Source organism: Corvus hawaiiensis, chromosome 3, assembly GCF_020740725.1.
Source record: "Corvus hawaiiensis isolate bCorHaw1 chromosome 3, bCorHaw1.pri.cur, whole genome shotgun sequence".
NCBI lineage: Eukaryota > Metazoa > Chordata > Aves > Passeriformes > Corvidae > Corvus > Corvus hawaiiensis.
Window position 1 is genome coordinate 4,125,970 of NC_063215.1, and position 19,903 is coordinate 4,145,872.

Below are 19,903 nucleotides of genomic sequence, written 5' to 3' on the forward strand. Positions count from 1 at the left end.
CTGACGGAAGCATCCCCAACAGCCTGCTGTGCCCACATTTAGAAGAGCTGCAGGGCACTGAGAATCAGAGCTGCTCCCTGTCAGCAGGGAATTGAAAACCAGCAGTCCACGAGACTGCAGGGTAGTGGCAAACAGCACAACCTTCATGCCCAGGGGATGAAGGGAAAGGCAGGTCTTGCTCTGGTCCTCTCTGGGCTATGAGCACAAATCTACCTCCACCTCCTAGAGCAAAGCTGTGCCAGGAAAGGCCTATTTTCCTTCCAGCACAAATTAGCGGGGGAGCAGCAGGATGCTCCTTTCTCCTCCACGCTGGCATCATTTTAAGGGATATAACCTGCTGTGTGCAGGGTTGTGCCCTAAGGCAGGGGGTCCCTCACGGCATGAGTCAGGTTGGAGCATATGGGATATAAACACCGCATTCCATGCTGTGTAAGCCAGGTTCAAATCATCCACAAACAGACACTTATTTTTATACTTCCATTTTAGCTAACCATGTCTAGTTTTGCTATGTTCTGTTTTCTTCACTGTTATTTTACCAAAGAGTGAAAGAGCAAGGCGCAACGGTTCTAAATTAAAAGAGAGATTTAAGTTAGATGTTAAGAAGAAATTTTTTTCTGTGAGGGTTGCACAGGGTGCCCAGAGAAGCTGTGGCTGCTGCATCCCTTGAAGTGTCCAAGGCCAGGTTAGACAGGGGTTGGAACAACCTGGGTGTCCCTGCCTATGGCAGGGGGATGGAACTGGATGAGCTTTAAGGTTCCTTCTAATTCAAACTTCCTATGTTTCTATGAATCTATGATTCTGCTCACTCCAGGGAGTGAGAACTGCTTCCTAGGTCCACATTTTGCAGCAGCCTTCCTTGTTGTGCAAGATGAGCACAGTTTTACCATGTAGGGCCTGGCATGTGAATTCAGGGCATTTTTCTTATTTGTTGTCAGTTTTAAATAAGGTGAGGAGAGGAAAAAAAATTGTTGGGGTTAACAGAAACTATGCCAAAACTCATCTGAACCTCTCTGTGCTCAGCTGGAGCCAGGGAGCTGACAGAAAACTGCAGATCTTTAGCTTGAAAACAGGAGTGACTTGGTGTGTTGCTCCTGCAGTGAGTTTTGGTCACACAGCCGAACACACAGTTTTGGAAGAAGGTGGATAACAGCACCTTATTGATACCCTTGACATAAATTTCAAACCTAACGCTGCCTTTGAGACCTTCCCACTGAAACAAAAATACAAGAAAAAGAACCAAGATAAGAACTAAAACTTCAATCCTTGAGCTACCTTTTGAGCTTCCACGTATCCTTAAAGCCTTAGCTGATCTTTCCAGCAGCTGTAGTTCAGACCAGTATTTCCCATCCGCCACGGTATGAACAGTTTCTCATTCGTAATACAGAGTAATACTCTGAGAAAACATCCACAACCATTACCCAAACTAGAAAAAATGAGTTAAAAGCAAAGGAAACTTAAGATCCATATATCTTGCGTTTGTAAACACCTTTAAGCAAACACTGGAGATCAATGAATAGCTTTTCTTCTTTCATTTCAAGACAATACCAAAACCCCAGCCACTTCATTGCAATTGCAGATTAGAGCATTATATATATATATAAATTATATATATATGAGATACTAAAAGACACAAAGCACTGGGAGAGGGAGTGAAATGATCCAGGCTCAGAATAGAGTGTTGATTCTTTATTCAAATGCAAAAGCGCTCTCCTGGGATGCTCTAATTTAAATTTCAGGCTTGGAAATCCAATGTCTTTCAAGGGGGTGTCTGTAACTGCTGTATTTCAGTCTCCAGACTTTGCAAATTGGGAAGGTGATGGCAGGAAAAAAAAATGCAATAAAGCCCTGTGAGTGCTGTGCTTGTGTAGAGGAGCCAAGACTTTGTTCTTAGAGGAGCTCAAAGGTTTTCAGTGAAAATCTTTTTGCTGGACAGGAAACATTTGCAGGCTCCACTGCTCTCAGTGCGCTACAACGATGACTTTGGGGGTAAGGTGCTGGTTCCATGAATCCATAAAATCCCTTTCTCTGCCACACACTTCCAACATGATACCAGCGACAAACATTACTTTGTTCATTTCTCACTTTTCCATCTGTAAACTGAGGGCGGAAACAAAAGGATTTTTTTATACTTTGGTGCTGCTTTCTGCTTGGAAGTGATGACTGTTTCCTATCTCCATGCATGCTGCTCTCACCTCTCACTCAAGGAATCAAAGGGTTATGATAAGGTAAATTAGTAGGTAGAAAATAGGAACAGAAAATAACTTCTAGTACATTATTTCTGATTTTCTTTTTTTTTTTTTTTCCCCCATCCTTTTTCATGTGAAAGAAATGGAAGCAGACAACACTCAGAAACCTGCTTATACATGAGACCCTACAGCATCTCTGTTCAGGTGCAGCCCTCAGATGGAGAAATCGAGAAGCAGCTTCCTGTACAGCCAAAAATAATTTTCCTGGACAGAAAGGTAGAATTTGCCTCCCTGTGGATGGATATCTCTATTAATTCCATACTATTTTGACATTTGAGATTTTTAGCGCAGAGCCAGGCTGTGCTCTGTGGGACCCAGCAATGGCACCAGAGGAATGGGCAGGAACTGATCCCAGGAAGTTCCACTGGACAGGAGGAAGAACCTTCCTGTGCAGAGACCGAGCCCTGAACAGATTGTCCAGAGAGGGTGGGGAGTCTCCCTCATGGGGGATATTCCAGACCTGTCTGGACACAGCCCTGTGCTCTGGGATGGCCCTGCTGGAGCAGGGAGGTGGCACCAGAGGAGCCACCATGGTGCCTTCCAACCTGACCCCTTCTGTCATATGGCCTCTTCTTGAAAAGTTATGGTGAACTTTGTGACATTTGTAATATGTGACACATAAATGCAAACTGCCCTCAGATTGGGGACATACATATAAAAAAAATTACAGATGTTAAAACCTTCAAAGCTTTCTTTGCTCTTGCTGAGGAGACAAGATCTTAATTCTTCTCTTCTGGTCTTCCTCCCAGGGTCAAAGAATTGACAAACTGGGGCCTCCTGCAGAACCCTGGGTCGTATCAGCTCATCTCAAGGACTCCTCCCAGGCTGTGCTGAAAGGTCTGGATGTGTTTTCCTACAGCAAGGGTTATGGCAAAGCAGCTATGCAAAATGATGATGATAAATTTAGGAGTTCTCCCTGAGGAATACTGCGCTTGAAAACCAGTCTTTGGGCTGAAAACAGAAGGTTGCAGTAGGAGTTGGGTGAACTACCCAGTCATATGCTACAGGCAAAAAGTATTTTCGTTCTCTGGTAGCTTAATGGGAGTATATCCTATAGTTTGTCTTGAAAAGACATATCTGGGGTTAAAAAAGAAAAGAATGAAGAATTAGAAATCCTAACACTTGATTTTCAGTTTATGTTAACTGGGGTAATTTCTTTAGGGTCCACAACAACCTTTTTATCCCAGCAAAGGATCAGGCCAAGTACAGACAGAAACAACTGCCTATGGATTGTCATTAACATATTATAATGTGAAAGTGGTTTTTTTTTTCATGGGGGATCTAAATGTTTCCCTTCTGGTGCTCATTTATCAAAAGGCCTGTACTCATGAGAGGCTCATGAAAACTCGTGAAAAACTCTAAATGTGAGGATTTCCCTCAAGGTTTTGTGAACATGCTTAGACATAGAAACTCATTAAGGTAGAGAGCTGAATCAAACAAATGTGGATGGTCATATGCTGGTAAATTAGAAGTTAGAAATGATAGTGATTATAACATTACCAATTTCATTGCTAAAATATTTAAATATAAGCAAGAAGTGCACACAAGCAAAAGTTGGGTTCCCTATTGAAGAGAAAGAATTTTGTTAACAGTAAAGCCATTTGTATGTTATTTTTCACTTGAAAAGTTCACATTTAGAGAAGATAAGTAGCATTCATGCTGTAGATCAGAGCTTCTCATCCTTCCAGTCCCTGTTTCTGTTAATTAGAAATTCTTCCTACCCCAAGATAGTTCCAGGATTACAGGTTAGAAAAATCCTTTTGTCTTTTCTGCTGCTTTTCATGCCTTTTCAGACCATGTTCCTAAACTTCTTAGGTTTAGGAACATGTGTCTAGATAAGCCATGGATTACTGGATCATCTACTGACTAACAGCGAGAAGAAGGAAGGAAGGCAGGAAGGAAGGAAGAGAGAGAGAGAAAAGAAAGAAAAAAGCAAGAAAGCAAGAAAGAAAGAAAGGAAGAAAGAAAGAAAGGAGGGGAAAAGAAAGCAAAAAAAGTCACTGAAGCAAAAGACACTTCACATTCTTTAAAAGATACATGCATCAAATTAATAGTCAATAAACTCCAGCAAAGGAAGAGCAGCACAGTACAGATGTTCTGCATGTAATAGTTTGCTGCAGTTTTTCCTTTGACAAACACCCTTATTGCACTCGTCTTTTGAAGCACATGAAAGCAGCATTTAATGGAAATGGGTCCCGTCTAGCACACTGAGGCTGCTTCATCTGACAGCAGCCAAAGTGCCTCGTGGAAGGCAGTTTAGCTCCAAATTAGCTGTGCTTCTACGTTAAATACCAGCTTGCCTGAGAGATCTTTGGGAAGACTCCCATATATATCTGTAATATTCTGAGCTTTGAAGCATATGTGCCTGAAAGCTGAGCTAGTCTCTGTTGAGAAGTACAGTACAGTACTCCAGGCTTCATCACACACTAGAAATGGCAATTGTAAAGTATTTGAACACAGCTGACAAGGCCCTCTGTTAAAATCCATATTACGATACTCACTTGAGAGCCAAGAAAATCTTGGTAGTCTGTGCAGACACTGTCATAGGGAGGATCATATGAGTGGTAGAGGGATGAGCCAGGATTAGGCTGGAGAGATAAAAGAAATCTAGATCCTCACATCTCCACCAAGTCTATTCACAGTAGAAATCACTGATTATTTATATACCACAGCTGATCCTGGAGACCTGTAATGGAATTGGTCGTTTGGTGTGCTGGATACTGTACAGAAATAGAAAAACCCCATATATGAAGTCAAAACTGACTGGGATATTAACAAATTAAATAGTACCAGAGTCATAGAGAGGGGAAACTTTATCATTTATATTGCTAAATAATTAATATGTGGCATGGTTTTGCCTAAGACCTTGTCTCGGGCAATTTCTGGCTGTAGTTCAGAGCTTGCTACTTCACCACATTGTTCAATATCCTGAACATGAGAATGGCAGAGTAGAAATGTCTTGCCCACATTCAGCTTTATGTACCTTCACCTGTGCTGCTTAACTGCAATAAAATGCCAAACCACCTGCTTCATAAAGCAAATAGTTATGACATGTTGTCTTTCAGCAGGCAAAAGTCTGTGTTTGTGATCACTGGAGCAAGTCCAGCATCCTGAGGAAGTTCTGGCATCTCACCCCCACCTGAACCAACATTTGGAAATTTGTCAGCTTTTAGAATTTCACCCTTCTCACCCCAAGAGCCTGAATGCAGACCAGAGCTGGTCAGCATCACTCAAAGGCCAAGACTTGGCTGGTGCTCAAAGATACAATAAAACGGGGATCCAATTGCAAAGTAAATTATGACTTTTAAAAAGAGCCTACAGAAATAACAACCACAGCAAGGGTAAATGTTGGGTCAGAATGCATTCCTTGATAGCTCACAACAAGAGGTAAAGTGATGGAGAAACTCTGTCTCCTGGGTTTCATTTTAATGCTCCCTGTGGAGTTTCCTCCTGCTAGGTTTCCAGCTGACAGTGTCTCCTGTACTATCTCAGGGCAGTCACTACAGACATTTTTCATGGCCAAATATCTTTTGAAGCATCTGACAGAGCTGAAGAAAAAATTCAAGAGATTTAACAATAGGACAGGAGGGAAGATGCCCCAAAGACAAGGTGAAACACTACAAATCAGAAAAGAACTGAAGATTCAGCTTGTCCCTTAGTTACAGTGGTTGACTCCTTGAGACCATCCCTTTAGGACAGAAAATAGACTCTCATTATCACTCTCCTAACCTTGGTGAAATGGTTAATCACACAAGACATGAGTTAAATTAAAAAATGAGCATTTGGAACTTTCTAGTGCATCTCTATAGCTCCTATTACCTTTGTTTGATCCCTTTAATGGCTGCATTCACATTACACCCCCATATGCAGGAAATGCCATTTCACAATAGGCGCAAAGAATGAATATTTAGGAGCTGAAGTCCTCCAATACCTCAGGACTTTGTTTTCCGAGTACCTCTGTGTGAAATTTCTGGGATTAGACACAATGTTCATGATTAGGATGGACAATGAATTTAGGATTTCTGAAGTCCCTTAAAGTCATGAGGACTCTCTGAGGTCCTTAAGTGGCACTTATCTGGTTGCTGTTAATTGCAATATGATTTTTTCTGACTCTCCAGGGCTCACCCAAGTGCAGGTCATAGAGGGATGTGCAAGCTTTTCCAATCTGGCAGTCTCCAGCTCAGGGACAAACTGGAGACTTGTGTTCACTGTCACATCACCTCCAGGTAAGCTTCATATTCTGTGTATTTTTAATCTGGTAAAATCAAAGTCCTACGAGTGGCCTGAATTTACAGAAAAGGAGTTAAACTGTGTTTGAATGGGTGGAGCGATGCCAAACCTCTAAATAGCTTGAGTTGTGTTCCACATCCAAGTTGGCATTCCCCAGGCAGTGGCAGAGTTCGGTGATTCCTGTGCTATTCATGCAAGATCTCTCAAATCTGATGAATTAGTACAGAGAAGTATTGTCAGAAAAAGGTGCCTCTTTCTCCCTGGATTCCCTAGTATGTGTCCCAATAAATCAGATATTTAAAGTCAGTTAAGTTGCCAGAACAAACTTTTTCCTATAAACTGGACCTCTCATTCCCTCTTTTTCCCCCTGTTTTTATTCAGAAGTTTTCCATCTGTGCTCCTGGCTGTTTTCACAGTGCCTTTTCCTGACTGTTTGCCTGCACCTGGTCACCTTTATAGGTGGTTATGCTCATTCAGATCATGACTCCAGGACTGGGCTCGGCCAGGGCTCTCCTGGCAGCTTATGAAGATGGTGTTGGCACCTTCAGAGGTCTCTAAGCAGCTCAGTAATGAGGAGGCAGGTGTGCTTATGCCTCCTTGGAAATGCCAGCTGAGGGGGGCAGAGGACAAGGCACCCCGTGAACTCTGCCATGTAAAATCCTCAAGGTGTCTGCACGAGAGAAGCAGCTCTGCAGCTGTTTGGGGGGCAGAATTTAAATCTGTTTCTGAAGGTATAGAGGGGTCAAAGTGTTGGTCTCTTGCCTCAGGGTGACTGCTGAGGCAAATCTGGAGAAACAGGAACATGTCTGGCAGGCAGTCCAAGGACATATTAAGATATAGATGTTGTAAGACCATGTGTAAAATCTCTATTCTGGCATTGCATACATCCATCCATCATCCATCCATCTGTCCATCCATCCATCCATCCATCCATCATCCATCCGTCCATCCACCCATCCATCCATCCATCTCTCTTTATGTACAGATATATATGCATGGATGTCTCGCTAGATAAATATCATTGTAGATGATATAGATATATTATCTATCTATCTATCTATCTCTCATGTCTTGCTTCAGCCAGAAAAAACCAGAGGGAATAAGTACATCTGACTGGTGAAATGGCCAAGTGGAAGTGGGTAATGAAAAATTCTGAGCAAAAATAAATAGGAGTTTGCAAACATTTAGACTGCCACAAGTGGCTCATCCAAATCCAGTGCTGCCCATGGCTTGGCGAAGGAAGAATTGGGGTGTAGGAGCACTTGGAGGTGTGCATTTCAATGGCGGATTTTTGTGTATTTTGAGCTGCCAAACACATGCAACTCCCACTACCTTCACTTCAGTGAGCACAGATGGAAAGTCAGCACCTCATAGGATCTGACTCTTTAGGCTGGAAGCACACTTAATGAAATGTGTTTAGAAACCTATTCCAGGGAAATCCCAAAATCCTTTTTCTGAACAAAGGTTAAACAGAGATCCCTTTTCTGAAATATTTATCCAGTCAGAGAGTTACTAAGAATTAATAATAGACTCACAGAATGGTTTGGGTTGGAAGGGATCTTCAAGACCATTGCATTTCAACTCCCCTGCCTTGGGAAGGAGCATTTTTCAATAGACCAGGATGCTCAGAGCCTCATCCAGCCTGGCCTTGAACACCTCCAGGGATGGGGCAGCCACAGCTTCTCTGGGCAACCTGTGCCAGTGCTTAATATCTAATTTAAATCTTCCCTCTTTCATCTTAAAGCCATTCCCCCATGCAGGATGTTTAGAGGTAGCAATGTTTACAGGCAGCTGATGCACCTGTGCAGGTATCACCTGTGTAAATCAGATTATTGCACGCTTTCAAAGTGCAATGCAAAAGTACACACTAAAGAAAGAATCCCTTTTGCTCCTTGTAATTGGCAATCATTCTGGAGACTATATAAAGGCTTTTACACTGCTAGATTCTTCCTGAAGAGATTTACTTTTATTGCTTAAATAAACCAAAATTAAACAATCAAACAGTAGATGTTTAGGATATATCTTCATGATCCAGTTGCTCTGTGCACCTACCCTGGCATAATTTACTGTTTGGAGACAGCTCAGGAGGTGCAGCTGATGCTGAATGCAATAATCCCAAATGTTTTACTGGTAGTTCCTGGGGAGAGCAGACTATTCATAGCACCACTGCATAGTCCTGCTCCTTGTTTTACAGTAATATTCCCTTCACGGATATGTATCCCAACGGGTTTGATACATCCACTTTCCATTTAAACCAACAGCATCCTACTCACAGACTATTAGAGTAGCGCAAAACACCTTTAAACACCTGTCTGTGTAGAGTCCTTGATACCTGAGAGATTTCTTCTCTCAGCTGAAGTTCATATGTGTTTGTACCTGCAGGCAGATTTCTCCTGATCAGAACATGCTTCCCACCTTGTTCTGATGAAGCTCAGCTTCGTTCAGGTGGACAACACTGACACAAATCTAATTAGTTTCTGCTAAAAGTACTTACAGCTACTTACCCTGCTCTCCAAGCCTCCCTCTGACAGCGCTTCTGATTTTTTTTAATGAATTGATGAAAAAAAGAGGCTTTTAGATTTTTATTAAAAGCGGAACTCAAGTAAATGAAATATCCATCCACCAAATTATTAGAACTGTGGGGTTAGGACCAATAATGAGTCAGGTAGTAAGACAGATAATGAGTTGATGTGCTAATCCACATCCTTCAGGTTGGTATATAGACAGCACCAGGGCCAGTTTTCCTAAACTCCTGTTCTTGCCTGGCACATCTGCATTCAGAACTTGTTTTGAAAATAACTTAGGGAACCAAAACCTCTCTCTATTTCAAAAGGGTGGTATTGAGCATCTTCCAGTCCTTGAGACTCAGATCTGAGACCCAATGATCTCTTGAACACAGAAATTATGAGCAGTGCCTGGCTTGATTCTGCCATTTACAGAAAACTTTAGGATCTCTGGGCACAGGGCATTACCCAAAGCTTCTGTCTTTCAAGAGACTAAATATTTACTGTGTAACAGCAGAAATACTGGCAGTTTTTATTTATAATGCTCATTATTGACATGGTGGAAAACATTAACAAGGTCACTGGAAGTTTTCTGCATTATGGATTTAATCTTCACGCTGGTGAAGGTTTTTGGGTTCCCCCGTAACCTATATTGATATGATTCAGGTATAGCCTGTAAAAACTGTGTATTAACAACTTTCTTGTCACAACCAGTTTTTCTGTCTTGCAGAATATATGCATGTTTTCTGTAGGGGCCTGATCTGTTTGGCCTCAGAAGCAGATGCTTTGTGAATGTATTTTCTGGGGTTTGTGTCAGTTAGACAAATTCATGGAGGAAATATTAAGTGTTGTTGAATGCAAAGAAGCTGTTTATGCTTCAGCAAGCACTGAAAGCTTGAAACCTAGCTTGTAGAAATATTGTTACACATTTGGGTTGTCCTGGTACTCAGTCCTAAATAAATATTGTCAGTTAATGTTGGATCTGTCTGGAGACAGACGGATTTATGGTTTGTCGCTGAATGCATATTTAACAGTGGCATCCCTGTTGAAAGGTTATAAGATGGTGTTTTAGCTGTGAAACCAGCATTTTTGCTTTTGTAATAAACTGACTGCTTTAAATTCTCAGGGGTGAAGTTCACTGTGGTGTCCCAGCCATTTGCCACCTTCCCTGTCCCCACGAGAGCCAAGGCCAGCATGATCCTCGTTGTCATACTGGGTTCAGCAGCGTCTGCATTCGTCATTGTTCTTTCATTCTGCTGGTTCAGGAAGAGCAAAAGCAACAGTAAGTTGGAAATATCAACAAAATTTTATACATGCAGACTCCTTATTTTATTTAACAATCCCCAGAGCAGCCAGGATGGGTTTCAGACAACAGAACTCAGAAAAAGCTCTGAGATATTCAGTAATTAGAATATATTTTGTAGTTTACGCAGGGGCAAGTGTTGGGCTTCAATGATCAATGTGGGTCCCTTCCAACTCAGACTATTATATGATTCTATGATAGTTCAAGGTTATACAGTTTTATGCCTATAAAAGGTGTCTGAGTCCAGACAGATATTGCAAAATGTTTCTTCTTGGAAAGGATTGTTAAGCACTGGAGCAGGCTGCCCAGGACAGTGGTGGTGTCCCCATCCCTGGAACTGTTCAAAGCTGTGTGGACACTGCTTTTGGTGGCATAATTCAAGCAATATTCTACTATATATTCAACAACATATTCAACTTTTGCTTGAACTAATAATTTCTGCTGAGCAGAAGATGTACTGAGGGTGATGTGTCTGTGTGTTTCACTGCAGAAACGAGGACTGAACACCCTGATGTACGACAGGACAGCACCAAGAGACCCAGTGAACAAGCACAGCCTCCTGCAGCTCCCACCAAACCTTGTTGCCATCAAGGACCAAATAAAAGTGCAGTGTCTGTAGCAGGAGGTGAGACTGCAATTCATAAACAGTTGAACACCAAAAGAGTCAGTTGATGTCTTTTAACCTGTTCAAGTGTTCCCAGGGAAGTGATGGAGTCACCATCACTGGAAGTGTTCAAAAAATGTTTGGGATGTGGCAGCTGGGTAGAGGTTTAATGGTGAATACAGTGGTGCTGTGTTGGTGGTTAGAGTCAATAATCTTGGTAATTTCTTCCAACTTTAATGATTCCATGATTCTATAGGTTTGTATAGGATCAATGGCGCATTCGCAAAAGGTCTGTCTCTTTATTGCCTTCTCCTTCTCCTCCCTGTTTTTATTTCTATTTGTCATTTCATCTCCTTTAACACAGATGGAGTGAATTCCCAGCTACACTGAAGGTAGCAGCATAATCCCCCTTATGCTCATGCTGTGATTCTTGGGGTGTCCTGTGCAGGGACAGGGCCTGGATTTCAGTGATCCTTGTGGGTCCCTTCCCCACAATTCAGGATATCCTATGATTCAATGACTCCATGATTTATTCTAGTGTTTTTGGAGTAGGGCAGGGACCAACATTCCTGATGTCCCCACATGCCTGGAGGAGCAGGGGTCCTCCCTGCCGAAATCTCCAGGTACTGGAGGGGGATCAAAAGCTTTGGACAGGTTTGCAGGCTGTGAAGGACTGCACTGAGTTACACTGGAGGTAAAAACACCCACCCAGGGCTCATTTTCATAGTTGGTCTCTGTGAGTCCAACCCAGCAGCCCAAAGCATCTCCACTCCCACCCACCCCACACTGTGTCCCACTTTACTCCCCAAGGTCCTGCCACAAACAACCCTTTTCCTGCACACCTCCTCAAGACTTGTCCTTTCATCATCTGCTGATCAAACCCGACTCCTTCTGAGGTCACAGAAAAGCAGACAGCCCCGGGGGCTTGTGGCTGGCAGCACAAAGCACCGGCTTCCCTCTCTGCAAGTGTGAAATGTTCTTACAGTAGTTGAGGACTTTTTTTTTTTATCTCACCTGCCAACAGCACAGACCTAAGGGCATTCGGATAACCCTGCTGAATCCCCCATTTACTCTGTTTTGGGAATTTCTTTTTCCTCCTTCTTACCGAAGCCTGTGGATTACATAAAATGCAGGAAGAGGCGAGCTGGAGTTTTAGCTCCTTTTAATTAGCATCTATCACAAAAGCAGAGGGAGAGAGAGAAGGAGAGGAAATTCTGCAGTTTATATGTTTTGATATTTGCCATACTCCTCCAAAACACAGCATTCAGCTGTGTGCCTTAGGATACATATCTGCTATAAATTCATTTTTTATCTAATTTGTCTGAGATCTAAGCTTCCTGTGGAGGTCTGAGATCAAAGGATCTGATTCTGTCTGATGTCGGCTCTGACACATAATGCGTGCTGACTTAGTTCTGTCTATAAACTCGCAGCGGGAGGCTGCCACTCTCCCTTGGCACCTTTACATAGTGAACTTTCATTTTGGCTGGGGAGGCAGACAGGTACAGCGTTGATTGGAGCTATCGTGTAAATAATTCATGGAAAGAATTTTTTTGTCAGAAAAAGGCAATCCAGACACTTAGAGTCTTTTAGGAATAGTTGCAAGACAAAAAGATTCCCCAATATGTTCAAATCCAAACAAGGATAACAATATCTTAAGTGAATTTAATACATATGACTTGGAAATGTCTAATGTTTGATTCCCCCTTATTTAAAGTGCTGTTGGTTTTGGAGAGAGAGAGAGAGAGAAGAAATCAAAGCTGCACTCTTTTTGTTTAGTTTCTGCTTTTTAGCTCTTCCCCTCATAAGAAATACTGCTTTTCTAACACAATTAACTGTTCAGAGCCCTTATTTATTAATCACCACAGTAAGACTAGCAAAACAGAGCTTTTCTCTTTGGTAGGTGCTTGTAAAATGCAAAGTCCAGTGGATCAGGGGCCCTGGATATTGTACCAAAAGGAGCAGCTGAGGATGACGATGAGGGAGAAACCAATATGCACAGTTATGCAGTACAGCAGGGAGAAGGGATCAAGATATTGCCTTGCCTAACCTTGGTCTAACAAGAAAAATCTCCTCAGCTTCTTGTAATTATCTCTCTCTTGAATTAAAGAACTTTTGATGGGCTAAGGCATTGTTAACAGAACACACCTGGAGGTGGAGGAACATATTGTTTCATTTTGCTTTCTGCAATTTATTCTGGTGGTCCAACAGAGAGCTTGTATCCTCCTACAACTTATATTTCCAAGCTTCAATTTTCTGTCATTTCCCTAAATCTTTTCAGAATGGTACCTGATTGATTCTTATTCTGAACTCCTGGGACACCTTCAGCTAGAAATCACTGTGGTATTCCTGAAGATGTTATCTCAATCTGCAAACTGGGTTTCCCTCCCTTCCCCCTAGCTTGCTCAGATCAGCTCCTCCTCCTTCCTTTCTACCAGTTTGCCATTTTCCCCTTGTTTTACAAAATTTCAGCAGAATCAATTTCAGTTTTAATTACAAATCACCAGTGGAAACACTGAATATCTCCCATTTCAGTGGTAGTGTTTGGTACTGCCACACATCCCTGAGAATTATTTCCCATGTATAATTTCTGCCTGAGCTCTGTTAGCTGGTACTTAATCCAGTTAATCATGAGCTTTCATGATATGTAATAGTTTGTATTTAGTTAAAAAAACGCCCAGGAATCTCAGGGCAGTATTTCATCCCTGAAACTGCTTCTATCCAGAAAACTTGTAGCCATCTCCATTGATTCAAAATTGCTTGAAAAACCTTATTTCCACTGTTGAAAATGGCACCTTTGAAGATGAGAGAGCCAGTAAATCTCCAGAACTAACATGAAGCTTTGGTATAGGAGATCATGACCTTTTTATCTTGTTTATGTGTCTAAAGAATAAAATTGAACCTGGTGGAGTATGTAATTTGTACCTTAAATGAGCCAACTACCTAAAGTTAAAGCCAGCTTAAGAAGGGAAAGTGTTAAACATAATATTATGTCTTGACTGCTGAAATTTTAGTAACAACTTTCTGGCAGATTTCCAAGAGGTACAACTCTGAAATTTAAATTTATGAGTGCACAAGTTGGAAAAAACAGGATCACCCTTTAACAGGAAAAATGAATACAAGCATGAAGTCATTGCCAGGGCTGCCAGAGTTCAAGTTGGTCAAGGGGTGTCTGGACAACCTTTCTGTCATATGATTAATTTTAGGTGTTCTTGTGAGGGTCAGGGGTGGGACTCAATGACCCTTTATGGGTGCCCTCGAATTTGAGACATTCTATGATTCAGCAAATATAGTTCCAACTAATGAATTACAGAAAATTCAGAAGAGAATGAATCTGAGCATAAGGTCCCGGCAACTATGAGGCTGAATGTCCCAGGCTCATAAGGGTTAACTGGAAGCACAAACCTGAAAAATCAGAAGTGGCAACTATATATTTTCTGGTATTATTTGTGCTAAAGACTACAATGGATATTGATAAATGGACTAATAAAGCTGATTTTGTCCACTAACACATGAGACATTGACTAGGACTAGATCTGGATTTGGAATGAGTATTAAAGGTTTGGGTGGAGGCTGTTTTTTTTTTTTGCAGAGGGAAGGAGAGGATTACAAAAATATTATGAATGCTTTTAGCATTCAAGTTATGCTAAAAATGAGGCTGCCAATCATGATGAGACACTCTGTCAGCTCAGAAGATATCTGCTATGTCACTACAAGTGATCCTGACTCTGTTATTGATAACCATTTAATGTATAAGGATGTAAACATTTCCACATGAAAAATGTATACTGCGTATTTTCCTTTTCCTGCATTTTTTCTACGTCACTTTTTAAAAACAGTGTTGCAGGTTACAGGCTCTGCCTTGAGTAGGACTCAAATGTTAGAAATATAAAGTTCTACCTTAAGTTACAGCCTGTTTCAGAAAGGGATGATGCATTTTATGGGTGTGTAGTATTAAAATATTATCAGTCTTGGCAATTCATAGCTTACTAAAAAACTGCATTCTATACACTTTGTTATTAAACATTTATTCAAAATTTTATTAAATGTTGGAGATGCTCTAGCAGCTGTTAGTGTATCAATAAGCACAAACTAGCTGGGTTTGTTGGTTTTTATTTATTTGTGGAAATAGCTAATGGTTGTTTGGCTTTAACATTTTATTTCTGTCAAACTAGAATGTATGGCCAGTGCAATTATTTCTGTAACAGTAACTGCTTTTTAATTAATCATAGAATCATGGAATGGTTTGTGTTGGAAGGGACTTTAATAATCATCTACTTCCTCCCACCCTGGGCAAAGACACATTCCACTATCCCAGGTTGCTCCAAGACCCGTCCCACCCCCTCCAAGGATGGTGCAGCCACAGCTTCTCTGGGCAACCAGTGCCAGAGCCTTGCCACCCCCACAGGGAAGAATTTTTTTCCTAAACTCTAACCCAAATCTCTCATTTTCAATTTAAAACTCTTCCCCCTTGTCCTATCACTGTCTGCCCATGTGATATGGGGAAAAAAATTTAAAAATTTATGAATCTCTTTAACACAGAGTAAAGGCATAGAAGGATAAGGTACATGAAGGTGGGGTCTTATTGGAAAAACCAAACAAGTCTTGCCTTCACAGATATGGAAGAAACTGGAGCAGTGGGACCTGCCACAGGGCAAGCAGAGGAGCTGAACCTGCAGCCCCATGAAGCCACATCAGCGAGAAAGCCGAGCACTGTCCAATCCAAGGCAGACACCTTTCCATCAGCCAGGAAAAGTGACAGTCCCCCACAGCCACATGGAGGAAGGTCTCCTGGTGACTCCATGGAACTCCAGCAGCCAACGGTCCCGGGGAGCTCCAGCCAGAAGGAAGTGCCCCAACCTTCAGCTGGATACAGCCAGGAAAGAGAGAAGTCCAAAAGGATGCCCAAACACCAGAATGATGTCAGAGAGTGCGTTGCCATGGTGGCAGCAGAGGGGTAAAGCAGTGATGGGAGGGGGTGAACCACTGCAGCCACTGAGGGGCTGAGCCTTTTGCCTCTGTGGTCAGAGAAAATCGTACAGGTATTGAGATGGGGAACCACAAGGCCACATGGGCAAATGAACCTGCAGCCACCTGCGAGACTCTTTGATGCTGACCTTTCTTAGTTTCCAAAATGGTGTGGGTGCATCCAAAGTGCCAGTTGAGAACAGTTCTCCTGACTGCTCCAAAACTCTCTCCAGGAGTTGTTTTGGGGAGTGCTTCATGGATCATCTTTGAGATTGCATTCAAAAGCAGTCAGGGATCCAACCTAAGAACTCAACAGGGTTGCTGACACTACAATATTCTAGCATGGATGTAGTCTTAGTGTCTAGAGCATTGCTGGTGAGTATGCCTATATGTAAATATACAGAAATTTTCCCGTTTCTTCCAGCCATGCTTTTACTGTCATTCAAAGAACCTCAGTACATACAAAAATATTTTTCTTTTTTTTTTCATTTATACAACTTTCATTGTGTTTTGAGTAAGTGCTTCCATTCTGCTCTACTTAAACCTTTTTTTTCTTTTTTATTTTTTTTTTCAATTAAAGTATTTTACTGAGTAAATCTTCACTATGGTGTTGTTTTCTGACACCTTTAAATCACTGGCTTGTTATGAACACCACTCTTTATGGATAATAATAATAATAATGCTGATGTTCTTCAATTGCTCAGAGAATTCCTCTGTGCTTTGCTTTACTGAGCTGGAAGATGAGGAACTTTATTATGCCCTCTCTGTACCATAAAATTCTTGGCTGCAAGATGGCCTGGTGGCCCCAGATGAAATTTATACTCCTTTGCAGAAAAAAATTGCTTAATCTGGAAGATGAGGTTTCTGGCCAGATCAGCAATGGAAGAAAAGGTGAGAAACCTTGATCTGGAAAAAAACTCAAACAAACCCCAAACCAGTTCTCTTCAAGCTGCAGGAGTTAAGGTGCAGATTCTGGTCAAGCTGCTCAGTTTTACTAAGCACAAAAATAGATTAACCAGTGTTGGCTCCTGCCTTTATAATCATAATTTTGGGGTGAAATTAAACTGATTCCACTCTGAGCCAGGCTTCTGGTTGAGTGAACAGGAGTTTTTCTGCATTAAGACACTTGAGGATGAGGATCTTGTTAAGTGCAATGAATCTTCCTTTCTCACCCCTTCCATGGTATAGAAAAACCATTTATTACATTATTTTCTGCAGAGGACAAAATATTATTATTGTGTAGATCCCTAAGGATCATGATTCAGGGGCTGAATAAAAAGTAACGCCTTTCAGAAACATCCAGGACTGGTGAAATTATTTGGAGATCCTTCTTTTCCTCCTCAGCAGATACCCAGTTTCAGATGGTTACACATGGCAGTAGATCCTTCCCTCTACAGAAACACAATTCCTCCCTTCCATAAATTCTATTTTGCTTCAGTGTTTCTACTTCTAGTAAGTGACTCCATCACATCCAGCCAGCATAAAAGCAAAGAATGTATAAATACATATGTCAGAATGCCTGAAAACAATATTGAATGTAAGTTATATGAAAATACTATACAAAAAAGAATTATTTCTGGGAAAAAGTCAGACATATTGGAAATACTTAAGGGTTTAAATTAATCCTTTAGTTCATAATCCTAGAATTTATCCATACTCTGTATGCAGAATAAGTAATGTCTTGTATATCTGGACCTCTAATGGAATTAGCAGGGCTAAAAGCCTTTAATTGCAGCATTTTCAACCGAGTGAGTGGTGGTACACAGGAAAGAAGTGGGAAGAAACTGAAACAAAACATGGTGACAAATGGGTGCAAACATTAAGTGAATCCTAAGTGACAAATTTAGGGGATCTTGTGTATCAGAAAAAAAAAAGAAAAAGAAAAAACACAACTCTGTAGTGATTAGAGAGAAAGATGTGAATGAGACTCAGTGGTTGTTTGAAGTGGTTGAAGCCATTTTCATGGCTAAACATAAAATGGCATCTTTTCCTAAAATAATTGGGTTTCGGCTGACTGCAACAGCAGTTGGATGAAATGGGATCCTACTGCTTTGTGGCTGAGGGAGATCCAGATTTATTTTGAAATCTTTTCCATCTGTGTTTTCCATGATACCAAGTTAAAACGCTCACTCTTACAGGAACTGTGTGATTAGATGACAAGTTGTGGCTGCCCCATCCCTGGAAGTGCCCAAGGCCAGGTAGGACAGGGCTTGGAGCAACCTGAGATAGTGGAAGGTGTCCCTGTCCATGGCAGGAAGGTTGGTCTTTAAGGTCCCTTCCAACCCAACCCATTCTGTGGTTCTGTGAACAGCCCCACCCAAGCTGCTACAGAATGTCCCAGGCAAGGCAAAGAAAGAGAAGAAATATCTCATGTCCCAAGCCAAAAGCCTAATTTCCCAATAAATTGAATGCCAGATTGTCCCATGGGACACCTGCTGTCAGTGCTGTGTTGTGGTCCATACTTCTGCTGATCTTGCTCAAGTCTCTTAATCTTTGCATCGAGTTCTCCTTGATCCTTACACTATAATTAGGACAACAGGTGTTTCCACCTTTGCATGGGTGTTTTACAGATAAATTTGTGACATTCTGCATTCCAAAATCCCGGAGGACCGCAGGGCAGGGATGCAGCAGAAGGAGGCAGATGAATTCACAGTGTGATTTGTGGGTTAGCCATGAGGGATGGGGGTGCCTTCATAGACTTGAGCTTATTCAAGCCCTCTGGCCCAGCTCAGGGCATTCAGGTGCTGTGAAAGTCCAGCTTCTGTGAAGATATAAAGAAGGAGAAGCAGAATTTCAGCTCAGATTTTGGAAGGAGTCTGTGGGGATGTCATGGCAGCACAGCCCACACTCAGACCAGCTTCGTGAGGGACAAAAAACACTTCCAGAAAATCTACTTGGGCTTAACAAAGTGCAGCTTCCCCACACTGGACACCAAGGAAGCCTTCAAAATGCAGGAAAAATGAATAAAAAGTCTCTGGATCTGCCTGTGCAGATCCATTCTCGGAGACCCAAAATCTTTCTGGACAGTCATGATAAATATCAGTGAAATTTGACAAGTTTGACCCTACTGAAGCCAATGGCAAAAACTTCATTAAGTTTCCTGGATTTGGAGTTTCCACCTGGTAACCTTTTTCTGTAGTCCCATCTGCAATAGCTCTGAGTTCCTTTATTGACATAAATAAGAGTAGGTGAAAGGATGCCTTACTTTTAATCAAGATCTCCAGGCTTTTCTGAATTGTTAGACAATGTATGGTCAAAATTATTCTACTTCCTTCTTTTTCTTTTTTTTCTCCCCATTTGTGGGGATGATATTTTTTCCTCTTATGTCTGAAGTAGAGGAGTGCATTGCAGACAAATTTGCCTAAGGCTTTGGGCCAGAGCTGATGAGACTTCACGAAGATACAGGAACAGGCACATGGATAGGAAAAAGAAAGCCTGTGAAAAATTAAAATGACAAGCCTGGTTAGGGAGCAGAGATAACTGGTGATGTAGTAAAATTAATTACAGTCTGGGTTGAAGGAATTGTGTGCCTAAGACAAAATTTAAAAAAAAAAAAAAAGAAAAACCAAATAACAGCAATGAGATTATAAACCCTTTCACCATCTCTATATGGTGTAACTTCCAGTCCCTATTTATTATGGTATTTATTATGGCATTTATTTCTATAGGGTGAGAGGTATAAATGGCAAATAAAGGAGGTAAGTGTCCAGTCAGAAGGTTTTTCTCTGAGCTCCTGATTTTGCAATGAATGACTTTATTAACAGTGAATTACACCCAAAAAATCTTTGGTGGGCTAGGAACTGTGAGAGGAAACCTTCAGTGCATCAGGGAAGCTGCATGATGCAACACTCCAAGAGTGATTTTGTACAATTACTGATTATCCAGATTCACAGTTTTTTAGATATAATTTTTTGCACTCATTATGTATTTGCCAGGATTTTAAATAATTCCAGCTTTCTACCTACTGAGACATGGGAAATGCTGGGTGATAATTTGTCAAGCAGCACTATTTTGCAAGGGCAAAATCCAGATACCCCAAAGGATCATTCCA

At 41.5% G+C, this 19,903-nt stretch overlaps 1 protein-coding gene across 1 annotated transcript in view; it reads left to right on the forward strand.

Annotated features, from left to right (window-relative positions):
• The window catches only part of PKHD1 (PKHD1 ciliary IPT domain containing fibrocystin/polyductin), a 244,172-nt gene extending 227,021 nt beyond the window's left edge, over positions 1 to 17,151 (forward strand). The window contains exons 61-66 of the mRNA XM_048299521.1: positions 2,327 to 2,462; positions 2,996 to 3,083; positions 6,365 to 6,472; positions 10,107 to 10,262; positions 10,774 to 10,908; positions 15,502 to 17,151. Coding sequence (XP_048155478.1) covers positions 2,327 to 2,462; positions 2,996 to 3,083; positions 6,365 to 6,472; positions 10,107 to 10,262; positions 10,774 to 10,908; positions 15,502 to 15,845 — 967 coding nt within the window. The 3' untranslated portion in view covers positions 15,846 to 17,151. The remainder of the gene's footprint in view (positions 1 to 2,326; positions 2,463 to 2,995; positions 3,084 to 6,364; positions 6,473 to 10,106; positions 10,263 to 10,773; positions 10,909 to 15,501) is intronic.
• The last annotated feature ends 2,752 nt before the right edge of the window (positions 17,152 to 19,903 follow it).